The sequence below is a fragment of the Hirundo rustica genome, chromosome 2, assembly GCF_015227805.2.
Source record: "Hirundo rustica isolate bHirRus1 chromosome 2, bHirRus1.pri.v3, whole genome shotgun sequence".
NCBI classification, from domain to species: Eukaryota; Metazoa; Chordata; class Aves; order Passeriformes; family Hirundinidae; genus Hirundo; species Hirundo rustica.
In genome coordinates this window covers 4,451,181-4,467,127 of record NC_053451.1, presented here as the reverse complement: position 1 = coordinate 4,467,127, position 15,947 = coordinate 4,451,181, and the positions used below count along the sequence as shown (strand labels likewise).

The 15,947-nt window shown below is 47.2% G+C and overlaps 1 protein-coding gene and 1 non-coding gene across 11 annotated transcripts in view; one reads left to right on the top strand and one right to left on the bottom strand.

Moving 5' to 3' along the window:
• Positions 1-253: 253 nt before the first annotated feature.
• On the bottom strand, positions 254-325 carry TRNAP-AGG (transfer RNA proline (anticodon AGG)). Its single transcript has one exon. It is a non-coding gene; the product is annotated as a tRNA-Pro (tRNA).
• A 4,361-nt stretch (positions 326-4,686) lies between these two features.
• Positions 4,687-15,947, top strand: part of MPZL1 (myelin protein zero like 1) — a 36,874-nt gene continuing 25,613 nt past the window's right edge. For 8 of the 10 annotated variants that reach the window (XM_040057338.1, XM_040057341.1, XM_040057337.1 and 5 more), the window contains exon 1: positions 4,687-4,799. In XM_040057338.1, the coding sequence (XP_039913272.1) occupies positions 4,691-4,799 (109 nt within the window). In that variant the 5' untranslated portion in view covers positions 4,687-4,690. Of the gene's footprint in view, positions 4,800-14,865; positions 14,977-15,947 lie in introns of all 10 variants that reach the window. The other 2 variants (XM_040057340.1, XM_040057339.1) reach the window with 2 other exon arrangements.

Sequence of the window (15,947 nt, the reverse complement as noted above, 5' to 3'; positions counted from 1 at the left end):
GGGCGGGGAGCGGCCCCGCAGCGCCCGGCGATGGGGAAGGCGAGGATCTGCCGGGGAAGAATGGGAGTAGCGACGCCCGGTGCGAGACGAAGAGGAGCGGCCGGTTTTCGGTGAGCTCTTAACGCCTTTTTTTTTTTTTTTTTTTTTTTTTTGCACTGAAAAGGAACGAGTGGGTCTCGTTGTCACTCCCGTCCGTTGTCAGCCTCCGCTGCAGCGGAGAAGAAAGTAACAAAAAAAAAAAAAAAACCAAAATGGGCTCGTCCGGGATTTGAACCCGGGACCTCTCGCACCCTAAGCGAGAATCATACCCCTAGACCAACGAGCCGCCATGGAAGTAACTTTCTCTCTCCTACACAGGAACGCTCCAATGGCGCCGTGTAGCCCCTGCCCGGGACAGCTGCGGCCTGTCCTAATTCCCGCGGTGCTCCCGGCTCCTGAGGGGGCACAGCACTTCCCTGTGGCTGCCGGCGCTCCCCGGGCTCCTGACGGGCACCGCGGCAGCCCTGTCTGCCTGAGGGTGAGAAAGCTGCTCCTACGCGGCGAGCCATGGACCGCGGCAGCCAGGCCACAAACCCAGCGCGGTGTGGGGAAAATTCGTGGGTCATTTCCATAATTTCACACTGTGCCACAGCCGAGTAGAGGCAAGTTTACTTTCCTAACGTACAAGATGATGATTTTATGCAGAGCTGCTTAAATAGAGGGTCTTGGAAAGCTGATGTTGGTTGGGGTGGGGGTCAGCGTTACCTTGGCTCTTGCCTCTGTACAGTAACAGTCTCTAAACCAATTTTGCCTATAGTCCAATATATTCCAGGAAGCGGGTGAAAGGGTAGGAGGGAGAGACGGGAAGACAGATTGCTTCCATTTTATGTGCTTTTTTATGTATCAAAGTTATCAGGAAGTCTCATGACTGAAATTGTTCCTTAGTGTTCGTTCAGCACTGGAATAGCTCATCATTCCCATGCTTTTCCATCCTACATTTCCTGAGAACACTTATCCTTGCATGGTGGGTGATCCAAAACATTCTTCTCAATCAAACTGTGGAAAAGCCAAGTTATGGCAGACAAGACTGGGAGGGGATCTGGTCAGTGTGTGCAAATACCTCAAAGGTGGGTGGCAAGAGGATGGTGCCAGGCTCTTTTCAGTGGTGCCCAGTGCCGGGATGAGGAGCAATGGCCACAAACTAAATCACAAAAAGTTCCACTCAGTTTGAGGAGGAACTTCTTTGTGCTTATGGGCCAGAGCACTGGAACAGCTGCCCACGGAGGCCATGGATTCTCCCTCTCTGGAGACATTTAAATCCCACCTGGACATTTCCTTGTGTGATCTGCTCAAGGTGACCCTGCCGTGGCAGAGGGATTGGGCTGGGTGATCTCCAGAAGCCTCTTCCAGACTCAACAACACTGACTGTGAAAAATAGTTCCCAAACTCTTCAAAGTCTGTATGCAATTACTGTGCTTCTGCCAGCTCTTGAGTTTTGAAAAAAAACCTGTGTTTCTATTTAACCAAAGTAAACATGAATGTGGCATTATCTGCTAGTCACAGTTTCTACCAGCTTGCAGAAGAAAAAATGCTGTTGTAAGGGACACGCAATGCTTTCTTGTATAAATAGAGCTTGGTGTTTTTTTGGTTTTGTTTTTGTTTTTTTTCCTTTTTCTCTCATGTTTCTCTCTTCTATTACTAATTCAAAATGAGTGTGTTGGGTGGGATATTTTTTTGCAGGAGTGCATATTTTTGCACACTAAACACTGCACACTGTACAATTCCTCTAGGACGTACAGAGATGCAGGCTAAAGAGAAAACAATCAAAACCATTAAAAATGTAAAATCAGTCTAAATACATTTTCTTCTCCTCATAGAAGCTATTACCTCCTTTTTTGAAAAAACAAAACAAAACAAAAAACAACAAAACAAACAAACAACCCCAACAAAACAAACAAAAAAAACCACACCACCAAAATCCTGCTTGCTCCCTGTGGCAAGCCACTAGAGACCTCTCCAAAACAAAGGATAACAAAAGTTCTGAACTTCTAACATACACAGCAAGAAGGAAGAAGGTGCAATATATGTTCCTCAGGACAAATTAAGTTGTCCTAGCACCCCGTTTCCTCTCTGGAAGCAGCAGAAGAGAATAATTTGATCATATCTATCTGGATAAACAATGTTCTGCTGTAAGCAGACCAGATATTGTCCCAGGTGTTCTCTGTATTACTAAACAGCAAACAGGGAAGTCAGGGCTCTTCCTGTGGCAATGTGATCTCAGCTCTGTCAGGGAAGGGAGAGTGTAGGTAAGGGCTATGTGTGGCCAAATCAGGTTTAATACACACAAAAAGGGAACATTCTTATTCTCAAATTGACTGTCCTTCACAGAGGACTGTCAATTTGAGAATAAGAAAAGTGCAATTAAAAAAAATAAAATTTAGGTTTACTACATTGCAAAAATACCCAGAAGGGTGAAGCTTGGCCTCTTCAGAGGACTGAACAGTTTTAAACTGCGCAGTACTGAAGGACCTGGAGGTCAACAGTGAACTCTGGGTGCTGAGGTGTTTCCATGCTGGTAAGAGCACTTCCAGCCACCCGGGAGAGCTGTAAGGTTGGGCGGAGTTCCCACGGAAAGGAAGAGCTCTGAGGAAATACTGAGGAAAAAGGCCTTGGGTTGAAAGCCTTATCACTGCCTATCAGTTTCTGCTCCATTTGGAAAGCAGGGGTATTGATGAATTGGCTAAAGACTCGCCCAACAAGGGAAGTCAAATGAGGTGCCAACCAAAGGAGGTGATATTTCCCTGTAATACAAAGAGTTGCCTGTGTTGTTGATATTTATTCCCAAGAGGTGCCCTGGATTTCTGCTAGCCTGGGTTTCTAGAAAACGTGTGCAACTGTTGGATGAGGAACGTGCTCCAGAGCTTCCCCTTAGGGTATAAATAATGGATGCACAAGCTGTTACATTTTAAATCCCGTGAGAACTGTAAGGTGGTGTCTGGCATCACAGCTGGAAAAAAAAATAATAATCTGCCTGTGTTTTTGCAGGCTTGCTTTGTCACAGCCCTGCTCAGCATGGCACACGGTGGCCTTTCCTGTGGCCCTGCAGACGTGATGAGGTGTCCAGAGAAAGGCAGAGAAGCTGGTGGCACAGTGATCTGGGCGAGGACCAGCATCCATGGAGCACTGGGCAGGAGCAGAGCACCCCACAGGCTTCTGGAGGCTCAGGCACGCAGTGAGCAATAGCCTTGAGATATGACTCAGCTGGTGCAACTTCTTTAAAATGCATGGTTGGGAAAACACGGCGCAACAGAGAGGTTCTCAGAAGCAAGGAGGAAGAGGGAAAGGATGGAAGCTTGGTCTCGGGGGCCGTGTAGTAGCTGGGAGTCCAGTCAGCAAGCCGAGGGAAATTCCAAGCAGGTATTTTCATGCGAAAGGCAAAGGTGGTTGTGCAACTGGCGCAGCAGGAGAGCTTCTGAAGGAGCTTGTGCTTACAGGCAGTGCACGCCGAAACAGGCTCTGAGCTAACAGGGAACAGCAGTCAGGATTTCTATGGAGGCAGCAGGAACCACCGCTGTCTGTGCTCAGAGCTTGCAGCAGCGCTTTCCCACTTCCCGTGGGACACACCGGCACCATAACCTGCACCCGGGAAAACTGGAGGCTGGCAGAGGGCTTGGGGCACTCAATGAGCACCGGGATCTGCTCCTGCTGTCACTTCCCTGTTGGAAACTAGGCCGAGTGATGCACTGCACATTTCCATAGCTGAGAGTGCTCAGATACCACACCGCAGTGATCCATAAGGACCACAGTCACCCCGCAGCTCCCGTGGCGTTCCTGGCTGCAGGAAGCACAACTCCACCGGAGTGCCCGTCTGTTTTGTGACTGGCAGTGATTGTCCCGACAGGTTCAGTGGCAGCTGGAATGGTTGGTACCGTGCCTTCAGAGGCACTTGGATAAGCTCCCTGCGCTGCAGGGTAAATGTCAGACAGCGCCAGAGCTCGAGGCAGCCCTGCGAGGAGTGGCTGAGGGAGCTGGGGATGTTCAGCCTGGAGAAAAGGAGGCTCAGGGATGACCTTATTACTCTCCACAAACATCTGAAAGGAGCCAGGTGGGGTTTGGCCTCTTCCCCCGGGGAACCAGCCACAGGGCAGGGAGGACACGGCCTCAGGCTGCACCAGGGGAGGTTCAGGCTGGACATTCGGGGGAATTTCTTCACAGAAAGGTTGATGAGACATTGGGATGGGCTTGGTGAGGGGGTGCTGGAGAGATGTTTAGAGAAAGGCAGGACGTGGCAGTCAATGCCGTGGTGAAGCTGACATGGTGGCGTTGGGTCATAGGCTGGCCTCGATGGTCTCACAGGCCTTTTCCAGCCTCACCGACTCGGCGATTCTATGATTCAGCGTTTCTGTGATCCCCGGGATGCACCGGCCGGGAGCGGCCCCGCAGCGCCCGCGCCCCCGGCAGCACCGCCGGGCGGCCGCGGGGGGGCGCCAGCGACGCGTTCGGCCGAGGGGGCGGGACAGCACGTACCCCGCGTCCATAGGTCATCTGAACGTGACTGATGGCTCCCTTGTCCAATAGCCGTGGAGCAGCGGGGCGGAGTTCGGGCGGGGCGAGCGGCGCGCCGGGGGTGTGTGTGATTGACGGCAGCATCAGCCAATGGGCGGGCGGGGCAGGGGGCGGGGGGCGGGCCCGAGGGGGCCGGGGGCGGACAATGAGGGCGCCGCGGGGAGGCGGCGGCGGCTGGAAGATGGCGGCGGGCGGAGGCAGCGCGGGGCGGCCCTGCGCGGCGTGGCTGCTGATCGCCGCCGCCCTCACCGCCGGTGAGTCAGGGACCGAGGGAGGGCCGGCCGCCGGTTCGGCCCTTTAACGCCGCTCCCGGGGCCAAGGGCGGTTCCGCGGGCACGGCACGGCTCTGCCGCTCGCTGCCCGCCCGGTTCGGAGCCGGTTCGGCGGCGGCCGAGGACCCCAGTCCTCACCGGAGGAAGGGTCGGTGTGCCGGGGACAAAGCCCCCGAGAGCCGGCGTGGGCAGGGCAGGGGGTGCCGCGGTGCCAGGGCAGTGATGCGAGGCGGCCCCGTGTCAGCGCTGGTTCCGCAGGATCCATTCGCTCGGGAGAGATCCCCGAGACGATCGAGACCGAGCAGCACCGTGGGTTCTTCACTCCGGGAACGCCGGTGGCGTTTGTTGGGAGAGCCGCGGGGAACAGGGACTGTGGGCTCGTGGTAAAGGACTTGATTGGGTCAGTGGCGAAGTATTTGGGTGGAGGGCGAATTATGTCAGTCAGATGATGCGTTTGTGACTCGTATAGGTGGAGAGTGAGTGCAGAACCGCAGAACGGGTCGGGTTGGAAGGGACCACAGTGGGGTCATCTGGTCCGACCTACATCCTCGGGCAGGGTCATCCCGGAGCACATGGCACAGGATTGCGTCCAGATGGGTCAGGAATATTTCCACTGAGGAGCACGAGGCTGTGGAGCGGTAGGAATGGCAAGAGTGATGCTTAATTCTGCTGCGGCTTGTGTTCTCAGAGGGTTCCACACATCGCTTGGACTCGAAAAGTTACACGCGTTTCCCACGCCAGCTCACTGCATGGACATGGACAGTGGGGGAATATCCAGGATGTATACACCCCAGATATCCACTGCTGGATATTTTGGGTTGGCAGTACTTGCTTAGTGGGCAAAACTTTGCAAAGTACTTCAGTAGGAGACATTAAGAAGCCTGATGCCTCCTCAGTTCATGAGTTGGAAAACTGTAAAACATTGTTTGTCTAGGAAGAGGTTTATTAAGAAACCGTGCCGAGTGGTAAGGAACTTAAATTTTATTTCATAGAATTTTAGAATGGTTTGGGTTGGAACAAATCTTAAAGATAATCTTCCCAATCCCACTACCATGAGCATCTTCACGAGACCAGGTTGCTCAGAACCCCATCGAGCCTGACCTTGAGCACTTCCAGGGGTGGAGCATCCCCAAGTTCCCTGGTCAACCTGTTCCAGTGCTTCTCTACCCTCACAGCGAAGAACTTCCTCCTAATATCTAATTCCTATTATCATTTCTCTCCCTAAATCTGTTCCCAAAGAGCATTGTTTGCATTTGTTTAAGATGACTGCATTTTGCAATAAAGAAGTAGAGATTGCTAAGGCTTCCTGTGTATCTTCAGAGACAGACCTAGTATTTAGGATTAAGTAGGTAGATGTGAAAATAGGCATATATTACAGTAAAACTGAGATCTTCGGAAATACATATGAAGGCAAGAGAAGAAGGAAGCATATTTCCCCTGACCACAACAAAAGGTAGAGCTTCAGTAATGCTATGGGTCGGTGGGAGTAGTAGATCGTGGTAGAAGGTCTGAATTTATTCCCGTGTTGGCTTCTTCTTGTCTTGCACATCCTTAATCCTCCTGTCTGCTGTGAAAAGCAAGGTTTACGTCTCTGCATGGAAATAAGTGATCCGAGTGCAGGCTCTTCACCTCTTTTGCGTATCCAAAGGAGTTTGGTGATGGGAAGGAAGAGTTGACCTTCCCCTGTGTGTGGGGTGCTAAGGAGTCCTGGGTAATCAGTGCTGTGCATTTCTTCTTGCCTCTGTTACTCAGGCTCCTGATGTTTTTCCAAGGACCCTTGTCCCATTCCCTTTCCTCATGCTGGATTTTGCCCCCGTGAGCGGTACAGAAATCAAAACCTGCCTTTTTTTGGCAAGGGCAGGAGTGGTGTTTGCGGAGGGCTGTAGCTGCTGCCTCGCTCATGGGTGGCGTGGCACTGGGTGATGTGCTGCACACGTGGCTGCCGTGCCTTGTGCCTGCTCTTCTGCCTCATCATTCGCTCCGTGGCAGGTCTGCTCCCGTGGCCAATAACCTGCACTGAGACAGAAATATTGCTTAGGGTGCTGTGCTGTGCAGGCCCCATTAAACACCACAGCCTGCTCTGCCAAGCCCTGTTGCTCCACATCTAAGCACGGATAACACAGTTCTAGGCTTATTTTCGTACGTGTCCCTGCATGTGTGGGTTAGGAGTTCATCTTGCTTCTTTATGCCCAGTTGTCTGAAAACCCCATTGCTGTCTGTGGTTCTGGGGACATTTTGTAGCATAAGTAGTTAATCTAAGTATAATCTCTTTTGTGCATGAGTGAGCCTCGAACAACCAGCCAAGAGTATCAAGAAAATGGATTATTTTGCAATTGTGCATTTGTAAGCCGTGTAATTACGACTTAAAGTGGTGTCCTGCCTGTGTTTGACACGAGGGTGGTGCCTGATTACTCCTGATAGTCTCAAAAAATGTCTAGATATTACTGGAAAGAATAATGATTTTTTTTTTGTTTTGTTATTCTTTTGGGTACCAACAAAGCTTGATCTTTTTTGAAGTTTATTTTCTCCTACTACCCCTTTTATACGTGCTCATACAAGTGCACGTGGGCACATACGCATGGGTCAGTAACCAGCAGAGTATTGAGCTGTTAAATAGCTCAAGTCCTTGTTTCTGCTTTCAGCTCACCAGCCCATTTCAGTTGCCGCTTGAAATGTTTCCTGAAAATAACAGTGTAAGTCAGGATTGCAATGCTCACTTTGTGCTTGTGCCAGGTTTAGTCAGAATTCCTGTAGTCACCCCCGTCAGAAGCTGTTAGTCCTTTTAAGCTCAGCCCACTGATGCTGCAGGTAGGAAGAGTGCCTTGCCTGCACTGCTCAGTGGGTTCTGCAAAGGCAAAAGCTGGATAAAATCTCAGCTCACCTTGCTTTGCAGCAGCAAGAAGTTCTTGAATATGTTGAAAAGTCTGTACCTTAATTTAATGTTTTGGTGATAAAATGAGGTTAAATGGCCAGATGCTTCTTGGCCCCAGCCAGTCTCTTACAATTATTTGCGTAAGTAACAGCATGCATGGCTGTGTTGCTTATTATCTGAATTAAAATTGATTGTATTAAACAGCAATTCCACTGCCTGTCTGCGGACCCATCTTGTCCTGACTAGTGCTGGATATCCTGCATCCCATACAGAGTTGAGATGGAAGACCAAGGCAGTGAAACCTGGAATTATGAGGCAGATGTCTTCTACTCGTTTGTCTTGAAAGATTTTAGCCTGAGTAGTTTCTAAAGACCTATTATTTTTCTGGAGAAGTACCATATAGATCATCATCAGGTCATCTATCCAAAGCTTATTATTAGCACTTATATGTAGTGGGAGTTCTCCAAGTGTGGTATGATGTGATGTGGTTTGATCATGTATGGCATACATTGCTCTTTCTACCACCTACATGTAATTAACAAAATAAACAGCCTTGTATTCAAGAAAATACATTTTTGAACTATTGAATACTAACTCAGGATATCCTAGGAATACATCAGAAAGCTGGGAGCTCTGTGTGTGAAAACATTTACATCCTTATGGCATATATCCTTTTGTCTTGGTGGTTTTTTTTTTTGTTTTTTTTTTTTCCCTGTGTGTGGTTTGTTTGTCTGTATTACTTTAGTGGTCTGGGTTAGTGGAACCCCACAAGAAATGATTAGCACAATGGAGAGGATGTGAATAGCTTGTATAAGAGAAGGCTGTGCCAGGAGAGGACAAGAAGTTCTGAACTGGCTTTACTGCCAGCAAAGAGATGTGGGGAGCTCTAGCTGCAGTGCTTCACTGTTATCTCTACCAGCAGTCATGTGGAAAAGCAAGTGTTTGCTCAGATTAGGGTTTAGCAGTGAGCAGTACCCATAGCACAGAAGATGTGGCAATGCATCCTAGGGCAGGGTTAACATCAGTATTTTTTGCTGAGCAGGTTGAAAGAAAGTTTTTCCTCCCAATATTTTATCTTTAAAGGGTCATTCTGTTACTTGTCCTGAATAAGTTGTTGTTGTTTTTTTTTTTTAATGGAAATGTTTATATCAAATGAAGGTATTGGCACTCATCTGCGACAGAGTTAATTTCCTCATAGCTTGGATGGTGCTGAGTTTTGGACTTGTGGTGAAAAGAGCCTCCATGACAGTGTTTTGCATTGCTTACTTGTTTTGCATCGGCTTACACACCCCAAGGCCTTTTTTGTTTGTCACCTCTCCCTGACAGCAGGTGGGCTGGGGGTGCGTGGGTAGTTGGGAGGGCACCACAGAAGTTATGGTCAGCAGTAAAAACTGGGAAAGGAAGGAGGAAGGGGGCTATTTGGAGTTGCAGCATTTGCATTCCAAGTCCCTGTTATGCCTGACAGAGCCCTGCTTTCCTGGAGATGGTGAACACCTGCCTGCTGATGGAAGCAGTGGATGATGGCTTGTGTTTTCTCTATGTTTTAATCTCAACCCTCGAGTTTTTCCACTTCCACGCTTTCAGTTCTCTCCTTGATCGCACAGGCGGTGTGAGCGAGGGGCTGTGCAGGGCTGAGCTGCCTGCTGGGGTTAGCCCACACTCCTTGTATATTGTTCCCTTTGGCTGCTGTGCCTTTCAGCTCCTGCATTTTTATGTGTCTGTTGAGTTGGCACTTTCCACTCGGTGCTGCTGCTAGGTTTTGGCTTAAAGTGCATGAGGAAAGCTGGAAGGCTGTGGTTGTTCTTGGGAACTCTTTCCTCCAACCCTGCAGAAAAAGATGCTTTTTTGGTACATTTATTGATGCTTTGCACACATGGTGTTAGGGGGCACATGGGGAACTGGCTCTGGAACACTGGTTATACCATACCTTCAGTGTTTCAGATCAGATGGAGATTCTCATCCTTAAGGAGAAGTTGAGCTCTGGGCAGTGTAGCAGTTGTCAGTGGTTAGTGGCACTTTCAGCTCATGAGAAGGAGGTAAATCAGGGCAGGTCATCTCCAGATGGGTGAAATGGCCATCGCTGGAGGCGTTTGGAGTTGGCTGCAAGCCACCTCATATTCAGAAACTTGTTTTTGTTGTGTGTGCAAGTGAAAGGTGGTGAACAGGGCTCCCTCTTGGTAATAAATTCCATAAAGCTGTATGTGCAGCAGGAGTTTTGAAATCTGACTGGTTTCTGTGTCTTGAAGTGTTCAGATCAAGGTCTTGCTGGATCTTGCTCGATGGGAGACGCTGCTCCGATCCAAGGGATGGCTCTAGAAATCACCACGCATGTAGAGTGGGAAAGTGATGTAGTGTGCTACAAGGAAGGCCATAAATTCTTCACAAAAGAGGTGTTCCTGAGAATAACCAGCTGAATCAGCTCCTACTTGGTGCTTCCTAACCCTCCTCAGTTGTACAAACCAGTATATACAGTGGACTGGGCTAGGGTGTTGGTCTGGTTTGAAAGAAAACAATGGTGAAAGGGCTGATTTGAACACGGATTAGTTCCTGATCAGATTCATCTCATTCTGAGTGTGCATGGGAGCTATTTAAATTGGCACCACCACTGACAAATTCTTGCGGAACAGTGCTTTGAAATTTTTAGCATGGGGCTTTTCCTTTTGGTTTTGCGGTTGTGCTGCTGCAGGTTATGGCTGGTTAAGGGTTTGCTCAGCAGTTCAGTTAGCAAGTCAGCGTGAGATTGCTGCAAGCTTGGTGCCAGAGCTGGCTGCAGGTGTTCAGCAGTCCTGGATCAGTAAGGAGTCTGGTCCTCCAAGGGCTTTGGATTTGCTTGAACTGCTGGAGTAAGTCTCTAGTCACACCAGAACAGATTGGCTGCATGGATACCCTGTTAGTTGAGGAGGGTAATCACTTGGACGATGTAATTTCATCTATCTTCTTGCTCAGTTAAGTGATAGGATTTTATTTAACAGGTTGTAATCGAGTCCCTCTGTATACAGGAAAAAATCCTGTGCTCACCTTTCAGGTTGGTGGAAATACCAATACTTGGCAAGAGATGGACATGATTCTGGTTCAGGAATGATGACAGGTGGGAGAGACTGTTCATGGAATGCTAGTAATGCCTTGGATGGTTCAAAGTGCAGCTTTTGCAGATGTTTTATGGTGTGTATAGGCTGAGTTGGTTGCAGCTTTGTGGGTCGATTACTGTAAAAGTGTCAGAAAAAGGGCAGCTTCTTATGTCTGATGTGTAGGCTTTGCACTGTATCTCCTCATGAAATTTGTGTATCCACACCCTAAATTCTACTGCCTAGTTTGTTTTGGAATTTGGTAGTTCCCATGCTACTAATGATAGATTTTTGTCAAAAAGATGCTGCATGCCATCAACAGTTGGCAACATGACTGGTATTTTTAACATAGTTTCACTTGAGATGGTATTAATAACCAAAAAAAAAAAGAAAAAAGCCTGGAGGGAAATTTTTGTTCCAGCCAGCAATATGTCAGTCTCTACCGTCCACTCTGTGAGTTTGGGTTTTGCTGTTGTTTGGTTGTGATTCTTTTTGTCTACAACTGCTGATCCTTAATACTGTCATTTCCTAAGTAGTTGTGACAGTTCTAGTGGATTGCTATAGCAATTTTAGGAAATGCTTGTGATGGTGGGATGCTTTTTTTATTCTCTCTGCCATGTGTTGAGATGTCTACCCAGCTTCTCTCAGATCTTTAGTTAAGTAAGCTTCATTCCCTATTTGTGGGAAAAAACTGGTGTATTTCAAGGAGACTTTTCTGTCCTTTCTGCCTTTCTGTAATCTCAGTTCCCATTTTCTGACATCTTTCCTTGTACCCAGAAAATAATGTGCTGTGTTTGTTAGTGACTTTGTTAGTATTGGAAGATTAGAGGTGGAACGGCTGCCATCAGTTACCCTTTGCACTTTGAACAGCTTTGCTTAACTTGCCCCCTTTGGGTTCTCCACTCTTTTGGTTTGGCTTTGTCAACAAGAACTGTTTACTTACATTTCAACACTTGTAAACTTACTTGGGCACGGAAGGAAAACCACTTCAGGGCTGGTGAGCAGAAAAATGTGATGTGTGGGTTGGAAAGTACCTGAGCTGCATATCGGTGTCCCAGCCTGCAGCACAGGCAGGGAAGTGTTGCTTTATGATCCCGAGGGAAAAGTACTAGAAGTTACTTGCCTCAAGACTAAGTATCTGCCCAAACCTGACATATGACTGGTGCTGTAATAAGATCATGAAGCTACACTGCTTACTTGTTCATAGTCTCAGTGCCTTTACAAGCATCTCTGTTTTATGAGATGAGAGAGTTGAGAGAGTGATGCAGCAGTGAAATTATTTCCTCAGGACTGAACAAGAAATCTGTGGCCTGTCTGGCAAGGGAGCTCAGGCATTTTGAGCTGTTCCTCATGCTTGTTCTCCATTTCTGGTTAAAGCATGGGCTTTGAAAGTAAATCTCAGCATAGGTTCTTTTGCTGCTTCTTGGCAGAGCAGTGAGCAGCTCTGCATCATATGGAGGAGAACATGCCAAAAACTGACCCTGCAGTGTGGGAGGAGAAGGAGGTACCAAAGTTTGTTGACTCTGGAGACTTAAGTCCTGTCAGAGTAGGTGTATGGAGTGCTGAGATACGTGGATGTTATTGTCTGCTTTGACAGCTTAGCCACAGCCTGCTCAAGACTTCTCAATGAAAATGCTTTCCTTTCACTCGTGGTGACAAGATGCTATTTTTTTCCCTCATTGTTGAGTCAGGCAGAGCGTGCAAAGAGGCCAGGAGAAAGTGAATGTTGCGTTAGCAGATGCTTGTCGGCTTGGGGGATGAAGGTTTCCAGCAGCGCGGTGGCAGGAGGTGGTAGGTGTTCATGGGCTGGTGTCACAGCTGTGCTTGCTGATTCCTGGTGCTGCAGGACCGGCTGTGTTACTGGAGACAGGAAGCACTCTCTCCTCCAGCAGCCTGGGTTACTTGACAAGATTGGCAACCTGGGGAGATGCTGTGGCAGCAGCTAAAAGCTGTTCTGGTGAACTGGCATTTGAGAGTGAAATTAAACTCTTCTGTCCTCCTCCAAGGCAATGGAATTTAGTTTTTGTTGCTTTGAAACTTAGATGTCAAGATTGGTCAGTGTGCCTCTGTTTAGTCACCATTTCTGTAGCTGGTGTTGCTTTGTGTCCTGTGGTGCTGACATCAAAGTCATGGTGACAGGGAGGCTGCAGGGACAGTCTCCATCAGGAGGGGCTGGACACATGTGGCTTCTTAATGTTGTTGTCCTTAGGAAGTACACCATGGGTTTGTTCCTGGGTGGAACTGTTCTTCTTTTCTGTGAAGGAATTCTTTGTGTGGAAAGTCTGTCCAGCATGTGGGTGCTTGAACAGATCTGATGCAGTTTCCTCTGAACGATTTTGGCATGTCTCCTGTCTATTAAGGCAGGAAAGGTAAGGTTTCTCTACCAGATGCTTTATTCACGGTGAAGAAATGGTCTGTGGGGACATAAGCGCCTATAGTTGCCGTTGGGGACTAAACTTTGTTCTGCCTTTCTGGGGTGTTTTGTAGGGGTCTGGCTGCTGTTGTTTCATGCTGATTGTACAGAGCAATGGCTTTGTGGGAGAAAGAACTAAATGCCATGACACTGTAGTTGAGAATGCTGTCAACAGCATATGTTTCACAAGACACTTGACATTGAGTAAGAGTATTTGTTAATCAAAGCACCGATTCTCGGGTGTATTTTGTTTTTGTGGCTTCAACCCTTTAGTCATTAGAAAAAATCCACATCCTCCTTTCTGATGAAACTTCTGGGCTGCTGGGTAGACCAGAGCGAAGATACTGAAACACCAAAATTTCTGTCATTTTGTCAAGACCCTTCCACCATAAGTAACTTCATTTTTAAATTGTATACACGGCTGTATTACCAGGTGCCTTTAAGATAAGCAAAGCAAGTTGCTTGTATTAATTAATAAACTGATGATTAGCCATTTCAAGAGGAGGGGAGTAACGCTCTTTCTGGTGTAGGATGGGAACTGTAGCAGCCATAAGCCTCCAGTATTTAGCAATCTGATGAGGGTTTCCATGTGGGCTGTGTTTGCGCTGGTGGAAATAAGATGCCTGTGATTACAGTGTTAGCTGCTTTCTTGGTTTGTTAGGCCTCCTAGTGATCAAATTTAGTTGAATGCAGGGGAATTGAGTTTATTTTGGTATGTTCACAGTCTTAATTAACAGAACGTTTTCACTGGATCCAAGATCTCACTAGAAACAGTGGTCTGCAAAGAAATTTTGATTATCTGTGTGTTAATTAGTGTAAAACCTTGGTGCACAGAAGGATTTCTTTGTGATACCCTCCCAAATCAAATGGTCAACCATATTTCTACATTAAAAAATGTAGAATATAAACAATTCTTGCCCCAAATTTTTTTTAAAAAGTCAATGTGAGGCAAATGTGAGCAACCAAGGAGTACAAGTAAAAGTAGGAAATTATGATTTCAGTTTTAAAAGACATTGATCTCTGAGCACTGGCAGCATTTAGGCACTGTTGGGTTCATACAGATGCAGTTACCACATGCTTTGGAGGACTCAGAGAAAGTGAAAGGGTTTTGTAGGTTTTGAGCAGATCTTCCCCAGCCTGAGGGACAGCGTTTAGGAGGAGGTGGTGCTACAGTTTGGATTTGAAAAGTTTTATATGAGACCAATGTTATAATGTGGCTGGGGACAAGAGTCTCTTCATACTGAAACAGGGGTGGGTGCTTGGTGTCATTTCCACTCCATGGAAGGAAGCAGGGATCTTGTAAATGTGATGTCACCGTTGGAGCAGCTTGCTTACCAGGAACTGCAGTACTCACTGGTCTATTACTGTCCATCTGTCCAGAGCAAAAAGGACATCACAATAGTGAAGGCCAAGGTACAAACTGGAGCTTTTAGTCAGGTGTCAGCTGAACAGGTGACTTGGGAACTTTGAAAGACTCTGCCTTGACCTGGGAAGAGTTCAGAGTCAGAGGTGCTGCACAGGTGTTGAGTTGGAGAGGCACGTGGTGGTAAAAGCACCCATTTAGTGTGAGCTGACAACTTAGCATTGACAAAGAATGTCAGACTGAGGCTGTTCTTTGAACATAAGGAGACGGATCCTGAGCAGAGATGCAGAGCTGAGTAGTCAGTGCAGTGATGGGAGCTTGAACTTGTTTTGCAGATGAGATCTCTGAGGCGAGATACCGAGGAAGGAGAGACCTGAGAGTAGAGAGAGCATTGATGAAGAATGAAGATCCATGATGGGAAAAATAAGAAAAGATTAGTAAGTAAGGTTAGTAAGTTAGTAAGAATATGAGTGTCTTGTCCTATTTCAAGAGCAGGAGGATTGTCTGGAAAGGAAGATGCGGATGGAGAGTTTTCATTGCAGTGTGGGGGTTGAAAATGGAGCTGGAGAGAGTTATTGTAGTTGGAGTAAAACTGCTCAAACAACACTAGAGATTTAAAAGAAATGGCTGAAGAGGCACAGGTGGGGTTTTTTTCAAATTATTTTGATGATAGGTGAGAAAAGTAGAGTCATTTTTCTGCTGAAAAGAATAAAAGCAGCTGAAGGCTAGATGAGCTGTTCAGAAGGAAATACTGGGGCTACGGGCAGTTGGACAGGGTGATGGGATCAAGGAGAATGCATGGGAGAAGAGCACATATTTATTTTTATCCTATGTACCTTGCTGATCTTCCCTTCCTAAAGCACTCTTCTCTCTCAGACTGTTTCCTGTGATAGTTTTTTTCCTCTTGAGAGGAGCTATGACTGCTTAAGCTTGAGAAATAGAGCAGCGTGTAAGTGTGACTGAAATATGACTCAAAATTCAGCTTTCTCCAGCTGGAATATTTAAATAGGTAGGGGAGCTGGAAGGTGCATGTAATCCTGGTAAATGTGGAAAGAGGAGGAAAAGAGCTAGAGCTAGAGCTGGAGATGATCCATGTGGATTTTATTATGAGAGAGGAGGCCAAAGAGTTCAAGGTAGTGGGAACAGCCACCATATCAATAAAAGTATGGAATTAGAGGCTGAGGGTGAACAACTGACAAATCTTGTGGCCTCTCTACCAAACAGTCAGGTCATGGTTTAAGGAGCCTGTGTCTCCTGCTGTAAGGCAACAGAAACAGGAAGAATATTTATGAAACAATGAAAGAGGCAGGGGGAGAAAATCAGCAAAGAAGAACATGAAATTGAGCAACAATAGGACAGATGAAAATTAAATTTGATAGGAATATCTGTTCAGGATTACACAGTTCCTTCCTTCCTA